The sequence below is a fragment of the Spodoptera frugiperda genome, chromosome 21 (assembly GCF_023101765.2).
Source record: "Spodoptera frugiperda isolate SF20-4 chromosome 21, AGI-APGP_CSIRO_Sfru_2.0, whole genome shotgun sequence".
Classification (NCBI taxonomy): Eukaryota; Metazoa; Arthropoda; class Insecta; order Lepidoptera; family Noctuidae; genus Spodoptera; species Spodoptera frugiperda.
Window position 1 is genome coordinate 5,549,321 of NC_064232.1, and position 18,906 is coordinate 5,568,226.

The 18,906-nt window shown below is 36.6% G+C and overlaps 3 protein-coding genes across 32 annotated transcripts in view; 2 read left to right on the plus strand and 1 right to left on the minus strand.

Moving 5' to 3' along the window:
• LOC118280278 (juvenile hormone esterase) overlaps positions 1–3,188 on the minus strand; it is a 41,505-nt gene extending 38,317 nt beyond the window's left edge. The window contains exon 1 of one of the 2 annotated variants that reach the window (XM_035600243.2): positions 3,023–3,188. The gene's annotated coding sequence lies outside the window, so the exon portion shown is untranslated. The remainder of the gene's footprint in view (positions 1–3,022) is intronic. The other variant, XM_035600242.2, reaches the window with a different exon arrangement.
• A 1,048-nt stretch (positions 3,189–4,236) lies between these two features.
• LOC118280487 (uncharacterized) lies at positions 4,237–11,941 on the plus strand. Its single transcript, XM_050701907.1, has 6 exons — positions 4,237–4,585; positions 5,518–5,638; positions 6,152–7,404; positions 7,978–8,148; positions 8,796–8,962; positions 10,334–11,941. Exons 1-6 carry the CDS (start codon positions 4,505–4,507, stop codon positions 10,521–10,523), a joined length of 1,983 nt encoding a protein of 660 aa, XP_050557864.1. The 5' UTR covers positions 4,237–4,504; the 3' UTR covers positions 10,524–11,941.
• Positions 11,942–12,372: 431 nt separating this feature from the next.
• LOC118280391 (probable multidrug resistance-associated protein lethal(2)03659) overlaps positions 12,373–18,906 on the plus strand; it is a 79,317-nt gene continuing 72,783 nt past the window's right edge. For all 29 annotated transcript variants that reach the window (XM_050701806.1, XM_050701808.1, XM_050701809.1 and 26 more), the window contains exon 1: positions 12,373–12,618. The gene's annotated coding sequence lies outside the window, so the exon portion shown is untranslated. The remainder of the gene's footprint in view (positions 12,619–18,906) is intronic.

An 18,906-nucleotide genomic window follows, 5' to 3' on the forward strand; every position in this document is an offset into this window, starting at 1 on the left:
ATAAAGAAAAATACTAACTTTTGGACTATTTCAAACTCCACAGCATCAACTCCAGAGTCCCAAACACCCAACAATCCTTCACCAAATCCCAGGAAACAAGCCCCAGACCCCATGCGAACTTAACAACCGGACTCATTAAAACAATTTCACTGCTCGCTCATCTTCTTACTTAAAATTCCTGAGCGACTGACATCACTGTTAAACATATGGCTCTTAGTATCAGCCTGTATGCGACAGATAAAAAAAATAAATAAAAAACATACACTGACTATCACTTGAGAATTTGTCTCATGACGTCATCTGTCGCTTTCGTTTTCTCTTCTTGTTTTTATACAGATATTGTCGTGTGGTTTCACTCTTAATATTATGATAATTTTTTCACGGATCACCTGTTGGGTACCCGCCCATGGACGTCTGCAACACCAGAGGAGTTACTAGTACGTTATCGGCGTTTTAAAAAAGATTAAATAAAAGCCTTTTTGTACACTATCTGACTGCACGGTTGGTGCGGTGGCTGGTAACCGGCTGTCGTGCAACGTGTAGCGGGTTCTCTCACCCCTTAGGTGATTTACAAATTGTTGTTTCGGGTCTAGGTGTCATGTATATGTGAATTTGTATGTTTGTAAACGCACCCACAAAACAGGAGAAAATCATAGTGTGAAGCAATGTTTTAAATAAACTATTCTCGTGAGGTTGCAATCTCAATATCAGAGTAAAAAGTACATATTAGATTAGCCTGATGGTAAGCATAAAATACATCTGCAACACTAAAAGCATCACAGGGCTATGCCGACCATGTTTTAATTCCTGTCTACATGAAAACTGTTTTAAATAACTTTTAATTCCACTTGTCATGACCAAGACTCGGGGAAAAATAAAAGGGAAGACCCAAAAGTCAGACAGCTGGTGTCTTATGATGTCATATCCTTCGTTGATCGTGTAGGGCAGGTGGCGGTGGTCTTATACCACATACATATCATTAAGTAAACACTCGTCTGAATATGAAATTTCAATAATGCGGAACCAAATAATACTGATTAAAAAATTATAGAACTTTACCGAATCAAATGTGGGAGAGCCATGCTTCGGCAGGAATGGGCCGGCTCGACCGGAGTGATACCACGGCCTCACAGAAAACCGACGTGAAACAACACTTGCGTTGTGTGAGTGAAGTTACCAGAGGCCCAATTACCCCCCTTCCTTCCCAATCCCCGAATCCCCAACAACCTTTAAATTCCTAGCCCCAAAAGCCCGACAACGCACTTGTAACGCCTCTGGTGTTTCAAGTGTCCATGGGCAGCGGTGATTGTTTACCATCAGGTGATCCGTCTGCTCGTTTACCGGCTTATTCCATAAAAAAAATCTGGTCGATGTAACATAGACACCAATTTTAGAAGAAATCGCGAATTTATTACTAAACTAAAATAACAATAACATAACTATGACAAGCTATCTAAACGTGTATCGCCTTATCACCTAAGAAGCATAAATTAAAAAATAAATATAAAACCTATTTGGAAATTTCTAAAACGACACTGGCATAAATGATCGAACGCATTAACACGATTTGATAAAAAAGAAGAAAAAAACAAGGAACTTCGTTATCCAATAGGATTCTTCGTTGGTGACGACATCTGCTTTCTGATTGGTTGACCGCACCAGATGCATTTTGATTTTTGAATGGACGTTTTACGAGCTTTGGCGGGACAATGTCCTTATTTGTTTTTTTGTTGATGAATTTTCGCAACAACTGAATTCATAATGAATTAAGTGCTTTACGTATTGTTTTTTATTACTTCATAAAGAATTCATTTACGATATTCAGTAAAACTTTTATCAAAATACTAGCGACTTGCCCCAGCTTCGCATGGGTGCAATGGTGATATATTATGCATGTATTATACATAAAAACCTTCCTCTTGAATCACTCTATCTATTAGCAAAAAACCGAAAACGCATCAAAATCAGTTACGTACTTTTCAAGATTTAAGCATACAAAGGGACATAGGGACAGAGAAAACGACTTTGTTTTATACCATGTAACTAGTGATTCTCAAATCGAAACGAAAATTAAAGAGAATGATATGATTATTTTTGACCTGCCTTAAATATGCTCTAAATACTCCAAAATGACTGAATTCATTTGAAAAATTCTGTGATGGAATCCTTAACTCTACAGGGAGAAACATAGGCTGCCTTTAGGCTAGATATTTTACCAGAATCGGGACCTAAGCGAGAGATAGTTATATGAGCTGACTACCTGGCAAGCTCTCTGCCTACCCTTTGAATATAAAATGGAGTTTTACATTTAATAATAGTAGGAAAGTACACATTTTATGAGACAAAAATAACTATGTATGTATAATTTAATCAGACTTTTTCCTCCTGATTCATTGTCTATTGTTTCATTTGTTATAAATCGACTAAATGTTATGATACCAATCGATATATTTATACAAACATGATAGTCACTAATAGTGACATAGTTTTAAAATAAATACATCATGATCATGATCTCATCTCTATTTTAAAAATGTATATTGATGTGTGTAGTTACGAAAAACTATGGTCAAACTTGATTTAAATAAATTTCTACCCGCATGTCTTTTCGTATTGTTTTAAAGTAAAGTAATCCAATTAGAAATAACATATATACCTACCTACATTAACAATATAATATTTATCGAGTTAATTTTATTTTATAAATGTACCGTACCTATTTCGTCATGAAATATTTATTTTAATTCGAAAGATAAGTTACGAAAAGTTTAGTTCGGTCTTATTTTACAATGTAAGACGTTTAACAAGCAGCATTAACTGATATAAGTCGATTCGCTATGCAGTTAAAATAAAGTTTATAAAACAAAAGCGGCGGAGGAAAACCTGTTTGCAAAAATCTCACGATTTCGCGCGGCCGGTGCGCCGACACTTTTTTTATTTCTTTTTACTGAACATACTGCTTTATAATCCGCTTTGTAAACATAAAAGAGGCTAAAATAATAATTAATATTTATTCACTTACCTGTAATTTTAACTGACACGAAACTAATCCGTAATTTAATACAATAATTCGCATAAAATGCAATTCACTAGCGCGCACTCGTGACCCTAGCGGACATTAGCACTGACAGAGGTACCAACGTCACAGAAGACTGTCTGACTGTGAGGTTTTGTTACGTTGGCAATTTGGACTGTCTTTTGAACGAGTTTCGTTTCCAATAAGAATTTGTTTCTAATAGAAAATTTTATTTTCACATAATATGTTAATTATGGTAATGAATTATACTACAGCTTAAATTTATAAAATTATAAATATTTTCTAAATAAACATCCATTTATTTTAAAGTTACTCCAATTTTCATACATTTCAGAACGAAGGCATTGTTATCGCGTTCCAAAGCAATAAGTGAGCGAAATATGATATATTGAGCATTGTAGAAGTTTGACAATAGTAGGTCATTGACATTAGGCTATGAGTACATGGAGGGCTTGTAACATTGTCTGCTTAAATTATTGTAAGGTTGACTGAATGATATTTAGCAGGGTGCTCTGTATAACTATTTATTACCATGAGACTAAAAAAAGAAAAAGATATCTACACTTAAGACAATCATACGATATTAAATGTTACAACTCCATCGAAATTGCTTTTTACATTATTTTATTTGAATATTCCTTCATGCAAACAAATTATTATGATATATCTCCTTAAGTATAAGTAATTCCAAATAAACACAGCATAACGTTGTATTAATAAAAACTATACGACTTTACGAGTGTAAACAGGATAGGTGAAAAATATCATAATACTTACATTTACTTTTAGCCTGGACCGTTTACAGTTATAAAAATATATCTTGAATATGAAAATAAGTATGTACTAATCGACAACAATATTTAGTATTAGTTATTAATCCTTAAATTGCGTGACCTACGGGGTCCTTAATTTAATATAAGAACTATATTAAGAATTTGAATTTGAAGTTATGGCTTAAAGTCATGATACAATGGGGTACGGATTGAAACTTAGTGCAATGGACATGGTTGCATATTTTGTAACAGTCAGATTTTTTCAATATTTAGTTCTACTAAAGAATAAAAAAGCATATTAATTAATTTACAAAAATATATCCGTAAAGTGAGTCCTCAGCTTTAAAAAAAGCAATGCTCCAAATATTAACATTTGTCACTGCCCGATCTGGAACGACCATAAACAATTTGTTTTGATTTTTGAACATTATCCGTTTGCAACCGTCATTTCACATCAGTTGAAGATTTTGAAGAACTGACGCTTTGAAGTTATTTTAAAATAAATTTAATTCGACGCATGTTTCGTTGCATTTTAGTGTTTTAAAAGAGAAATAAATAAAAACAGCAGGCTGTGACAAAGTACGAGAGTACAATATAAACTTTAAAGCGTTTTTGTGTAGTGAAAACAAATAAACATTGACCGTTGCAAGTCAACTTTGATTTTATCCGTGTTATTATACTAAATTAGCTGACAATGGAGTCTGTATCAGTGACTGAGCGCTTAAACAAGCTGAGGGAAGAGAGAATCGCGCGGGAAAAGGAGCGAATTGCGAAGGTAAGCCAGCTAAACAATTGAATGGTTGCATGTTTGCATGTCTTAGGTTTAACTGCGCCAAGCGCTTGGCATAAAGTTTACATACTTTAGAAGGTGTCTGGGGACAGAAAATAAATAATAGTTTGTATTCTTATTAACTGGCTGTTGGGGGGGCAATGGGGAAAACTCCAATGACTTCTCCCGCCTTCGGCATATCATTTTCTTAATGACTAAAAATCACACCGTTCCTACCCTGCTTCATGCCGAAGCCCCGGTAACCCGTTGGGTAGTCCGCAGTTTCGGGCTTATTGACTGGTTGTGGTTAGATATACCATATCAAGGAAAACAGCTAATTATTAAATTATAGCAATGCTATAAGATTTTTTGTTTTAAAATTATAATTATGTGATTAGCTTCTACCAGCGACTTCACTCATGTTCCAGTGAGAATAAAAATAGCCTTGGTGCTATTCCAGACCATAATCTACACCCCTGTTCCAAATTTTATCCAATCCCATTAGCCATTTTGAGATGATTGAGCAACATACTCTCAAATACAAACTCATAAAATTTATAATATTAACACATTAAAATGCCATGGGGGGCAAAAATGACAGGCGCTAGCAGAGGATTTACCTTCAACAGATTTTTGTTGGCAGTCAAAGTCTATAAGATTATTTTCCTATTGCAAAAAATGTCTAACATCATCATTACAATTGTGTCAGAATGGTCGATCATTGAGTAGTGCAAGAGGGATGGACATTCTGACACAAATGTAATAGCACACTAAGGCCCCAGTTCGTTACTTCGAGTGCTTAAATAGTTACACACATCTCTAAAAACGTTAACATTCTCCATTGTCATTATTAATAATAACTATGACTAAATTATTTACTACTTAAAAATACCTAAAAAGAAATAAAAACTAAATTAAGATTATTTTCTGTATTTCAGTTACGAGAACTCAACCTGAAGAAGTACAACAAAAATGATGAGATGAAAAATTCTACTTCAAACCTCTCCATAGTCAATAAGTCTATAAAATCTGATGTGAATATGAAAAATAATGGAGCAGGTAACTATTTTAATTTGTTTTATTTTAATAACTGCATGGTTGGCGCAGTGACTGGGCAACTGGCTGCTGCACAACATCTCTTTGTGATCCACAAATTGTTGCTTCGGGTCTGGGTGTCATGTGTATGTGAAATTGTATGTTTGTAAACGCACCTACAACACAGGAGAAAATCCTAGTGTGCAATCAAGAAAATGCAAATTTTGTGTTAGTTCGTGAAAAGACTGACTGGCCGTTGTCCTCCTTAGAAGCGCGACCCGTCGTTAGTTATTTCCGTCAACTTTGCAGCATCAAATGATAAATGATATTTATTTCTGTAAATAGGTTATAAAATAACACTTTTACACGTCAATTTTTTAAATAGCTAGATGAGGCCGGCTGTGGCATCTCCGTTAATGCTGTGGCATCTCCAATGAGGACCATACAATCGTTTTACAGTGGACACGCATAGAGTTATAGTTTATATATCTTTCTACTTCTTTTAGTATGTTATTAACACATTATTTCTCTCCACAGGTCCTGTTAAAAATCATTTATATGTGAATGGTGCAGCAAAAAGACCTATTACAGTACCAATGAAATCTAAGAATGAAGAGGCTAAACCGAAATCGGAAATCCAAAAACCTCAAAGCAAATTGACTTCTAATATACCGAAAATTATGAACAAAATTGAAAAACCTAACATTGCCAATGGTAATAAAAAAATTGTTAACAACATCACTAATAATAAGAAGCCTATCAATAATATTGAAAGAAAATTACCTATAGCTGATAAAAAACCCATTTTGGACAATAAACCTCAAGTTCCCCGTGTCAGTCAATTGCAAAAACCTAAGTTCAACACTAACTTTGCTGACAAGAAACAAAACTTTCCCATCAGGAAAGCTGCAAGTCTTACTACAAATGTCAAAATCCGTCAATCTCTTGCCGTGGCCAACAATAAACCATCTTCAAATTTACCTCGCAAGTCAATGATACCTCAAAGTGCTTCGAAGTCAGAATCAGTCTTCGACCGACTCTACAAACCCAAACCGGTACAAAACACAACCAAAAATGAAATAGAAAAACTTCAAACTGATCCGAATTACTTGAAAAAGGTTATCCGCACCTCTGGATTAATTTTGAACAAACGTCACACAGTTTTTGAACCATCCAAGGCTAAAATAGCAGTGCCAGTCCGTAGATCAATCTCCGCTGTGCATTTCAAACGGATTGGAAAGCAAGAACTAGGCAATTGCATTCATAAATGGGCTTCCATCGGTGATAAATTAAATAACTTACATTTAAAACATGTAAATGAAGATGAGAATATACAGGAAGAGAAAGTAGTTTCCGCAGTGAAGAGTGAGAGAAAGAAAGTTACTTTCATGACTCCGATGGGCAATTTCAACACACCAAGGCCAGAGGAACTGCAAGCGAGGTTGAAATCTTGGCTTCAAAAGCGAGGAAAGTCTTTAGATTCCTATCACCATTTACAGTGTTTCGGTATACATCATCTACCGCAGACTATCAAGTTTGATCCCAAAGCCTTTGATGAGGAAAATAAGGAGAATATAGCGGTTGATTCGGACAGTGATGATGATTCTTACACTGAGAATATGAATGAGGAACCGAAGGCTAGTACGGAGAAGTGGAGGAACGCTAGCTGTGTGACCGACAGTGAGGATTTCAACGATTCACATAATACTACGGCTACTTGCAGTGATATTATTAATTTAGATGAAGTTGTGATCGGTGCGTTGAATGATTTGACCGAGTTGCTTAAAGAGGTAAGTTGTATACCTTTTTCTTTTTTCTTTAAGTCTAGATTCTGAGTCTATTGTAAAGTTGTAATACTTGGCTCAATCTCATCTCACTATCGTCTTGGAAATCATAACCTTTAGTACGAGTTTGTTTTACGATGAACGCAACAAGAGCGTGTTCGGCGCTCAGATTGGTTAGTTCATTCGTGCCGGCCAATCATAGAGCCGAACGCGCTCTCTTTCGTTTTCGTTCAACGTAGAGCAAACTCGTACAAACATATGTATGTATGCATGTTTGTCTGCAATTAATTATCTCCCGTTTGCCTGAAGCGATTTTAATCCGGTTTTCAGTATAATATTTTTCAGACTTAGGAGAAGATTTCTTATAGGAATATTACCCGACTTAAAAAAACTTACATACAGTTCCCTTTTTTAAAACAGAGGGATTTTTTATTAGTGACTATTATTAACCCGTTGTCTATCGGAACGCAGATCTACGCGAGTCACAATGTGTTTTCTATCGTGTCTTATATACCGACAGACAAGGGGTTAATGGTTTTTAAATTAGTAACTATTATATGTTTTTCTTTATTTATCCAGGGTTTCGACTGGGAACAATGCGCGCGCTGGCTGCGTGCGATCCGCGAGCGGTTCCCGTCGGCTCCGCACAGCGCCGCCTACTGGGAGTGTCGCGCGGCGCTCGAGGAGACGCGGGGCGACCTGCCCGCGTCCGTCCAGTGCTGGGAGGAAGCTATTGCTAAGGGGACTGAGGTAACTAATCGTAATTTATATCATTGACTACCGCACTCAAAGGCATGTGGTGATTACTTGAACTATTCGTTAATGTATTATTCACAAAATTATTCTTGGTCTTAGGCAGGAATAACGAACTTTAGCTATACTTCGTTGCCGGATCCTTAAGACAGTCATTCATGTCCCGGAGACGCGCCGGAATTGCTGAGTCTATCAATTTGATTTATCAAAGTAACTATACTTACTTAATTCATATTTTCTAAAATATCTGTATAGCACCAATAAATTTCGTAAAAGTTTGAAAAAATTTTAGAAACACTAAAAATACCTTGCCTAGCTCAGGAATTAAACCAGTCCATTTACGTCGCGCTACCCTGACTCCCATTCGACGATCGAAAGAAATCTCATGTTATAATCACTTATAATAAAAATAAGTCGGGTTTTCCTTCCTGACGCTATAACTCCAACGCACAAACCGATTTTCATAGTTTTGCATTCTTTGGAAAGGGCTCCCTGTGGTCTGTAGCAAAGACAAATTCAGGAAAAATTCAATAGAAAAGCAAGAAAACAGGAAAAATCTTTGTTGGCGAAACGGTGTTCGCTGGGTTTGCTAGTCATATATAAAAGCAAAAACTACATACTAACACCTGTTTCCTACATTCCAGCGTTCCGTAGTGGAAGCCAACCTGGACCAGCTCCTGGACAAATTCATGCAGCTGAAGATCAGCCCCAACAGCCACGGCAAGCGACGCCAGGTCGACCCCAAGCTAGTCGACGTCAAAAACGTATTCAAGAGCACCATCATACGGTTTGCTGTTCAACAGGCTAAGCTGTAAGTATGATTTTAATCTTTTTATAATGATAATTATCGCGAGACATACTAAATTAACTAAAAATCAGCATACGGAGGCTGCGACTGTGCGACTCACGTAACTGTTTAACGAGGAACTCGACTAGTTTTAAGCCATGCTAGAGGCATAAATATTAATGGGCAGCATTCCGCAACACACAATATATTAATTAAGCTCATCTTTGCCTTTTTTTTGGCTCAATAGCCACATTAAAAAAACCATTCCTCGTCACGAATGAACTGGCTCCACCGGAGTGATAATAAGGCCCCACCGAAAACTATGCCATAAAATTGGCTCATCTCTGCGGGGGAAACCTTCAAAAGGCGCCTGGCTTTTTAGGAAAAAAAAAACCCTAGTTTTTTAGCTCACTAAAACCTCGGTCCACGGCCATCCCCAGTGGCCACCATCTGCACCTGAATGAGGCACCGAGTCCTCTTAGTAAACCACCCACGGAGCCCCTATGGAAAGGCATAATTACTTAGTACTTACTCTCTCTTCAGGTATGAAGATGTGTCGAAAACTAAGAATATTGGAAAGCATTCAAATAATATAATATTTCCAAGTCGTTTGGCAGAGGTACACTGTCACTAATTCCATTGTTCCTTGATGAGATATAAAGGTGCGAGATTATGACTTTATATACTTAGGCAAAGATTGATGTGAAATGTTTACAAACAAACCATAAGTGTAGAACTACGTGTGTAGAATAGGGTAGATGACTAACTTTTATTTTAATGTCTGTCTTGTAGATTCATTTAAATCATTAGACACGTATTTTTTATTAAGATATATTGATTTGAAATATGGTGTAACGTCAGTTCTAGTTACATTTTATACGTAGAAATAACGTATTTGCTTCCATTTCTAAACTTTGATTCGTTTTATCTGAATATTGTTATTATCTTATATGACGAAATAAAAAAATACGTAACTTATAATTTTTCATTACCTAACTGACTGACTAAATAGATGTTTAAATTTCATACCCCGTCATCATCCCTATTTCACGGTGTGCGGTTACACTCCCGCCCTCTCTCTCTCTATTTATTGGCAGTTCTGAGTGTTGACAAAACTATACAAGCATAGAAAACGCCTAAAAGGTGAAGGTTTCTGTATCGGAGCCTCAATGCTCCACTCCACTCCATCTCCAGTCCTCAAGTACCTTATTCACCAGCAAAAGGCCGGCAACGCATTTGTAACTCATCTAGTATTGCGGGTGTCCATTGGCGGCACCGACTGCTTACCACCAGGGGATATATACTGTATATTCATTAATAAAACATTTTTTCAGCAAAGCCTATAACGAATCTAGCGTTTACTATGTACTAAATACATTTTATATTGTTTTACAGACGCCAATCAAATCAATTCGACGCGCCGAAGTACACAGTGACTCCAGTACGACGCAGTGCGAGGTTGAGCTCGCATTGCAGTGCTAAACGCACCCCCCTACAAGTTTGCACCAGCGTCCGACAAGCTGACGAGGTTTTGGGAGAGAAACCAGTGTTTGTGCCAAACGGTAGCCTGTATGGCACTCCTTAAGGTTGAAAATGCAATATTGTTGGGTTAAAAGTTTAAATTATTCTGTAATATAAATTGGATATTGTACATTAAGGTATGAAAACTTAGAAGGTAAAATGTTTTTAGTGATAACAAATATTTGAGATGTAATTTCTAAAGCACATCAACAGCCTATAAGTGGCCACTGTTGACCAAATGCACGGTTGGTGCGTTGGCTGGGCAACCGGCAACCGCGCGGAGTCGCGGTTCGATTCCCGCACGAATCAACTCTTTGTGTGATCCACAAATTGTTGTTTCGGGTCTGAATGTCATGTGTCCGTGAACTTGTATGTTTGCAAACGCACCCACGACACAGGGAAAAATCCTAAAGTGGGGCAAAGTTTAAAAAAAAAAGGCAAGCATGGAGCAGGTTTGAGCATTAATCACCACGCCTACTCAATGCGGGTTAGCGATTTCAAACTTATAATTAGAAATTATAAATCCAGGTTTCCTCATGATGAAGGAAAACCCTTCACAATTTGTCAGTGGTGTCTAAAGAATCTTAGAAAGTACATATAACTCGAAAAAAGTCACATTGGTACTTGCCGTTGGTAGGTTTCGAAACCGCGCCTTCATGTATTTGAGGCGGGTGTCTTAAATCTCCCAATACACGACTATCTAATGTCTAAATCCCGACCTATTAATTTATAAAAAAGATTGAATTTGACTGGCTGAAAATAGCCCTTTTATCTAATATTTCATATTAATTACTATGGAATCATGTTCTCAATTAAATGGCTAACTGCCGCACTCAGAGACATTTAATGATTACTTAAACTATTCTTTAATAACGATTTTGTACTGAAAACAATAGGGATGATGACGGGGTCCGAAAATTAAAAATATAATTAGTCCGTCAGTTAGGTAATGAAAAGATATTAGACACGTATTTTTTTATTTTGTCAAATAAGATAACAATACTTAGATAAACCGAATCAAAGTTTAGGAGTGGGAGCTAACTATATCACTATTGAGTATAAAACGTACTCTAAAGTGACGTCACGCGATATTTCAAATTGATATTATCTTCGAAAGTATTAAATTTGTTTCTGTAAGAAAATAAAAAATACGTGTCTAACATGTTAAAATAATCTACAAGACTGACATTAAAATAAAAATTGGTCATCTATCCTATTACTAAGGATTGGGTTAGGTAATCATTAAATGTCTCTGAGTACGTAAATAATAATTCTAATTATGTAATGCTTTGTTTTTTTTTAACTTAAACTATGATAATGTAAATACCTAAATATTATGTTTTTCTTTATGCTTTTAGTTAAGCTGACTTGTATACAATAAAATATTATTTCTTACACCAAAAAGTACGCTTAGAATTATGTTTTATCTTGCTTTTCTCACTTTATGTTATTATGAGAGAATTAAAGAGGTTTATTCTAGTATTTTTGTGGTTTTATTTCCATTTCTTGCGTATAAAATAATGTAAAAGTACAGTTCTACTTTTGTTCGACTTATTGAAGATAACACAAGATATAAAAAAAAAAAACAAATTAGATTTTGTGAAAAATATTGAATTTTTAATTTGGTGTGAATTTCATTCAAAAATACCGCGCTGGCCAATCTGATTGCAATACATGAATACAGCGCCATCTAGTAATTCGCGCCACAACTATTTGCTGTCATATGTACAAAATGGTAGAATTTAGCGAATTTATTTAATTTATACAAACTTCTAAACTATAAATAGAATTATTACAACATAATTATACGGTAAATGTAATATTACATGACTATTTAACAGAAAATCTTTGGAAATTTACTAAAAAGTTGTACTATTTTACGGATGGCAGCACTAGAAAAGTTTTGATTCGTGAATCGTGTTTCATTTCGTTCTCCGTGCGGTGCGTGTCGCTGTCAGCTTGTGACAGGCTGAGAAACAATTTTTCGAATTTCTGTGCCTTTGTGCGGGCCAATTTCATTCTTTGTTTGTTGTGTTTGTACCTAGAAATAAATCAAATCTTACATTGTTATCCTAGTTATAATTTTGGTGCTGTGCATGTGTTATTAAATTAAAAAGTCGGCTGTACAACAGCTGATTGTTGTGAATATTTTAATTTCGGTAAGTCATAGCTGTATTTTATTTCTTTTATTGTTTAAAGATTTATAAAGACGATTTCACGATAGTTTTAAAACGTTTTAAATTAAAAGTATCTTTATTTTACCAATATTTTATTACCGAACCATAAATAGTCTCTTGATTTTTTTTATGACACAACTTTCTTCGAAAAGGTCGTTTTCGATTTCAAGTTCAGTGAAAAAGTTTCGTAAAAGTTTTATTATGTTGGCAGAACGTTGCATTGAGGAATAAAAGTTCGCATTATTTTAGCAATGAAACAAACTTCTGATTATTAAAACCTTGATGAAAACTACCTTTAACTTTTGAAGCTAAAAATATATAAAAGCTCATAAAAGAAACTAGCAATCATTGATCAATTTCTGCAGTGATTTTGGCTTTGAAAGTCCGCTTGTTAACAAAATTAATAAAATAAGTAAATATGTAGGTAAACTATTCTACATTTCACAAATACCTACCTACATTGTGAAATTCTTAAAATACACTAAAAATGTCACATCACATGACGCCTTTATTTTTCTTTTATGTATTTTAAAGATGCCTCCTTTAGTTTATAGAACGCGATTCAGGAAGATGTGTTATTGCACAATTTAATGAAAGAAAACATTGCGCGGAATTTTCCTGTAAAATGCGTACACATTTACCTATAAGTATCTATTTTGATAAAGAATGAATGAAAATATTATTTTAAGAATGTTGGTAGCTAGGTACGGTAGTCGTAATTTCAATAGTTACTTTACGTAATTTGACGGTAATGTATAAGTACCTACTTAGGTATTTAATTTCAATGGTATGTGGGTCAAAGTTCGAGCTTTGAGGAAACATTAATAACCTCATATAAATACCTATATACGAGTAGGTATTAGGTACACATAATTTTTTTATGGAACACGCCGTAAACGAGCAGACGTATCACCTGATGGTAAGCTATCGCCGCCGCCCATGGACACTTGAAACACCAGAGGCGTTACAAGTGCGTTGCCGACCTTTTGGGGGTTAGGAATTTAAGGGTTGTTAGGGAATCGGGGATTGGGAATTGGTAATTGGGCTCGATATTAGTTATTCAAACTTCAAAGTCATAACTAAATTAGATAATGTGTTTCAACTATTGTGTAGTTTATCTTGTAAATACTTCAGAGTAAGTAGCTATTTGAAATGATAATGAAAGAAAACTGGTTTATATGTCCTTGTATCTAATACATAATTAATTAAATAAGAAAAAAAACTGATAAGGTCTTTTAAATAATTCGTTGCTTATGCAAAAAAACTGCTGAGGTTTTTTTGTCCGCAGTCGATAGCCGGTAGCAACAAAGCTTACGGTGGTACGTAAACGGACTCCGGTAGCCTAAGTTCACTTGTATACTATAGGCCCCAAACACTATGGCTTGTCATGGGCCTGCTTTACAATGCACACAATGGCGCATGGCTCATTGCTGCTTGGCAAAACACTAGCGATTCCTTTAAAGTGTGCCCAAATCTGACAATATTCCAATTGCGCGCCACGATTGACTGGTGATATCTCTGGTGTTTCGGATGTCCATAGGCGGCGGCGATTGCTTACCATCAGGTAATCAGTCTGCTCGTTTCGTTTACCGGCTTATAGTTACCATAAAATGGATTTGGATGGATTTTTGAAAATTATATTGGGCACATTTTGAAAACTATATTATGTCGATACAATATTGGGCACGTTATGTACGAATGTGACTTACAAATACAGTTAAATCGCGGAGCTGCGGACATACCGGGGCCGGGGCTCCGTCTCGACAAGCAGGAAAAGGAACGGGGTAGTTTTTAGTCAGTAAGAGTCTGACACTTCCTTTCGTCTCGCCCAAAGCGGGAGAAGTCATTGAATACTTTTCCCCTTAAACTTAACGAGAATGCATGAAAAGACTGATGACTGTTGAAAGAGGAATGTAAGAGTCGTATCAATTGACGGTCCATTGGCTCTGCCTATCCCCACGACAGACAGGCATGAAGTTATGTATGTATGTATGTAGAATGTAACTTTAGGTACAAATACAGGTCTTTTAAAGTAAAATAAGTACTTAACATTACAATTTACATAAAAATTGACTGGGCTTCCCCGTTCTTAAGGAAAATGCTGCAGAAATTCACCTCAAGCCAGTCATTGCCATCTGTACGTAACATCTTCCTTGACATACTGGTTCTGGTTTGCGGTTTTGCCCCCTTTTTCTCGAGTGTTAAATAAATAACTTAAAACTTTCCTTAAGGTAAAATGCTGTATGGTTAGCGAAGTGGTTGGATGTCCGGTTGTTGTGCAACGTGTTGCGCTTTCTATTGCTGTTCCGGCCAAAAAGTGGTGATGGCATTTTCTGAGGAGTAAAATGACTATCATTAGCCCGGTATCAGGAAGTTCGGTTTATCCATAGTACGCATCTATAATACGCATCCATAGTCCATAGCACGCATTTTTCCATATAAAACAACATAGCATGGCTGAGTCCGTTTCCACCAGTGCTAAGCTATGTGTACCAATGAATATGATTGCCGGAAGCTAAACGCATCTACAGCAACGTAGTTACACATCTCCGATAGAAAAGCACCCAAATCACTCGCATAGCAACATAGCTTAGTATTAATGAAAACGGTCACATAGTTTCACAGCTTAGCTAGCATCTTCGTAGCATAGCTGCATAGCACATTTTTGATGGAAAAGCTCCCGAATCATTGTCACATAGACATGCAACATCACGCCTTTTATCTCCGAAGGGGTAGGCAAAGGTGCTCATTACGACACGTAATCACAGACGTAATGCCGCTGTACAATGTACACCCACTTTTCATCATTGAATGCCATTAGTATTGGTGGAAACGGTCACATATGTAGTTTCACAGCTTAGCTATTGTATCTTCATAGCATAACTAGTTATGTTTATGTTTGTTTTTTATCATAATTATTAATTTTATGTTTATTGTACTTTTTTTGGCTGCCTCGTTGGCCAAGAGGTCGCAAGTGCGACTGCCTAACAAGGGGTCTCGGGTTCGATTCCCGGGTCGGGCAAAGTATTACTGGGCTTTTTCGGATTTTCGAAAATTTCTCGGTAGTAGTACGGAGTCTGGAATTGTGTCCAGGATATGGCAATAGGCTCACCCCCTATTACATGGGACTTTAACATAAAATGGTAAAAGTGGGTATACATTGTATAGCGTGCCGTAATGTGCACCTCTGCCTACCCCTTCGGGGATAAAAGGCGTGAAGTTGTGTGTGTGTGTATTTTTTTTAATGGTGCAAATAAACTGTTTTTCTTTTTTTCTTCTTACATAGCACATCTCTGGTGGCTAAGTATCCGAATCACTATCACATAGAATAAAAATAAATAGGACAGATGAGATCCCGCCACGCATCACTACTGAATTGATATGCTTAACCAGCCAATTTAAGATCATTTATTATTTAATTGTTCAGCTTGGTACCCAGTGGTATGAGTCAATGCATTCATTCTTTGTTGCGATGTTACTCATTGAAATATTTGAACCCTTTGTGGTATTCACGCTTTTGTGTTAAAAGGTTATAAATACATATACGTTGTCTGTCGGTTTGCTGCGGTTAATCTCTGAAATGGATGGACGGATTTTGAAGGGACTTTTATTTGGGTATTCGTGTGTTTACTCTGGCGCTTGTCTCATTGAAAGTAACAAAAATATTTGAACTGTCATGGTCACTATGAATTGGTATTAGAACTCGAAACGGGATATTTACCATGTTTTTCTATTTCTATGAGTTTCCGATATTTCGGCACTGTTGCAAGCGCCATGATCACGGATGAACTCACAGTTCTATTACTAATACTATTTGAATATCATTATTTTCTATGAGATACATAATTACCATTAAATATCTACCTTTATATCTTAAATGGAACAGAGCGATCACACGAACAAGTTTTGGACATTGACCCAGGCAGCTGATATACTAAGAACTTAAGAAGTAACTCCTTGCCGGAGTCTGTGTTTCCTGATAGGTATAACCTGGGTGTCTTCAAAGCCCGAGTGAATAGGTTGCTTATGGGCAGACGTGCTCCATCGTAGGCCGCATCATCAGTTACCATCAGGCGAGATAGCGGCCAAACGTCGACCCATTACATGTAAAAAAAAACTTAGTTTTTTACTTTTATTTTAGAAACAAATCCCAAATTCTTTCAGACAGTCAGACGTTATTATACTACGCAGACGAAACCGCAGGCAATAGCTAGTAAATGATAATATTATCTTCTATAGACTGTAGATACAAAATATGTGTCAAACGTGAAAGATTCTCTCAATTCTCTAAAGAGGTCAATGCCATTCTGATTCCGTTCAGCTGTTTCACGTGATTGCGTAACAAACATACATACATAGTATAAAACAAACATCACTACATAGTATAAAACAAAGTCGCTTTCTCTGTCCCTATCACTACATAGTATAAAACAAAGTCGCTTTCTCTGTCCCTATGTCCCTTTGTATGTTTAAATCTTAAAAATTACGCACCGGATGTTGAAGCGGATTTTTTAATAGATAGAGTGATTCAAGAGGAAGGTTTATACGTATATTACATGCATAAGATATCACTATATTTATTGTGGTATACAGCCGGTAAACGAGCGGACGCATTACCTGATGGAACAAGTACAAGCAATCGCCGCCGCCCATGGACACCTGAAACAACAGAAGGGTTACAAGTGCGTTGCCGGCCCTTTGGGTTAGTAATCTAAGCTTTTTTGGGGAATCGGGGATTAGGAAGATTGGGAAGGGTAATTCGGCCCCCGGTAACCTCACTTACACAACCCAGGCGTTGTTTCACGTCGGTTTTCTGTGAGGCCGTGGTATCACTCCGGTCGAGCCGGCTCAGCAGTGCTGAAGCATGGCTCTCCCACATTTAAATTTTCAATTGAAAGCGGCCTAGTAAGATACCGACGCGCCGGCTAGATGCAGAAATAGGAACAGGGTGGTTTTTAGTCAGTAAGAATCTAACCCCTTGTCCTCACCCAAGGCATCAGAAGTCATTGGATGATTCTTCCTCCGTCATAAAGGATGCATTATTGCTATCTAAACAGCAGAACAACGGTATCTCTCATTATCATACTATTTATTCATAGATTCTAACGTAATATAACTATATGTTCCAAAGGGCAATGACCTTTCCACACGTGGCATGCGTGCCAATCGCTGTACCATTGATTCGACCATGCCGCCAAAACGTGTATACTACATTGTATAGCTGTATACTTATTGTATATGTATATGTATTTGTATACATAATTAATTAATCATTGGTATCTAAGCGATGTCATACACGTGTTCTTCTCGGTGATAGTAAATAATGAGTGTTGTTTATGATTAGTTTAGTTTGCACCTGTTTATGTAGAAAAAATTGTGTGCAATTATGTGTTGCACAGATACTTTGCGGCGGCGCATCTTAATTGCACATCTTACTCGCATAGCTACATAGCTTAGTATCAGTGGTAACAGTCACATAGTTTCATAGCTTTTTTTTTCTTAAGGGGTGAAAATCATCTAATGACTTCTCTCGCCAGTGCTAGGCGAGAGGGAGTGTCTGACTCTCACTGTCTAAAAACCACCCCGTTCCTACTCTTGCAGTCCGCAGCTCCGGTAGTTTTAGTTTCATAGCTTAGCATTAACATCTTCCTAGCCTATGCTATGCCCAGAAATGTGCTATGTAGCTATCTACACAGCACATTTCTGGCGGAAAAGCATCCTTTAGCACAGCACGATGTTTTATTTCCTAAGCCTTTCTCGATAAATGCACTATCCAACACAAAAATAATTAACTATTCAATTTGAACGAGAAGATCCGGAGATTTTATTCCAGATCATACATCTATCGCTCTGCCGAGTTTCGTCTAAATCCGTTCAATTATAAATCTACCTTTCTGCCGAGTTTCGTCTAAATCCGTTCAGTAGTTTTCGCGTAAAACAGTAACAAACGAACAAACATATACATCTTCACAAATCTTCGCATTCATCATTTTAAGATTTGAATGAATACTACATTACAACACTTATTTATACCTATTTATGTTTTACGTAGGTACATAATGTACCTTACCATCTGCATGTAAAGACAATCGACGCTCGACCTTCAAATATTTTAAATAAACATATGTTTGAAAGCAGGTACTTTATCGTAAACGCGTAGCAACATGTTTCTACCTGATTCGCAGTTACAGGTAGGGTTGCCAAATGGCCGGGATTTTCTGGATTGTCCCGGAATGTCGTGTGCAGTCCCATGTCTAGTATTTTTTTAAC

Excerpts from the sequence above, each read along its gene's own strand:
- LOC118280487 (XM_050701907.1), top strand. The coding sequence starts at position 4,505 with ATGGAGTCTGTATCAGTGACTGAGCGCTTAAACAAGCTGAGGGAAGAG. Across the intron at positions 5,639-6,151 it reads TATGAAAAATAATGGAGCAG|GTCCTGTTAAAAATCATTTA; the intron begins GTAACTATTTTA and ends TTCTCTCCACAG. Across the intron at positions 7,405-7,977 it reads TGACCGAGTTGCTTAAAGAG|GGTTTCGACTGGGAACAATG; the intron begins GTAAGTTGTATA and ends TTATTTATCCAG.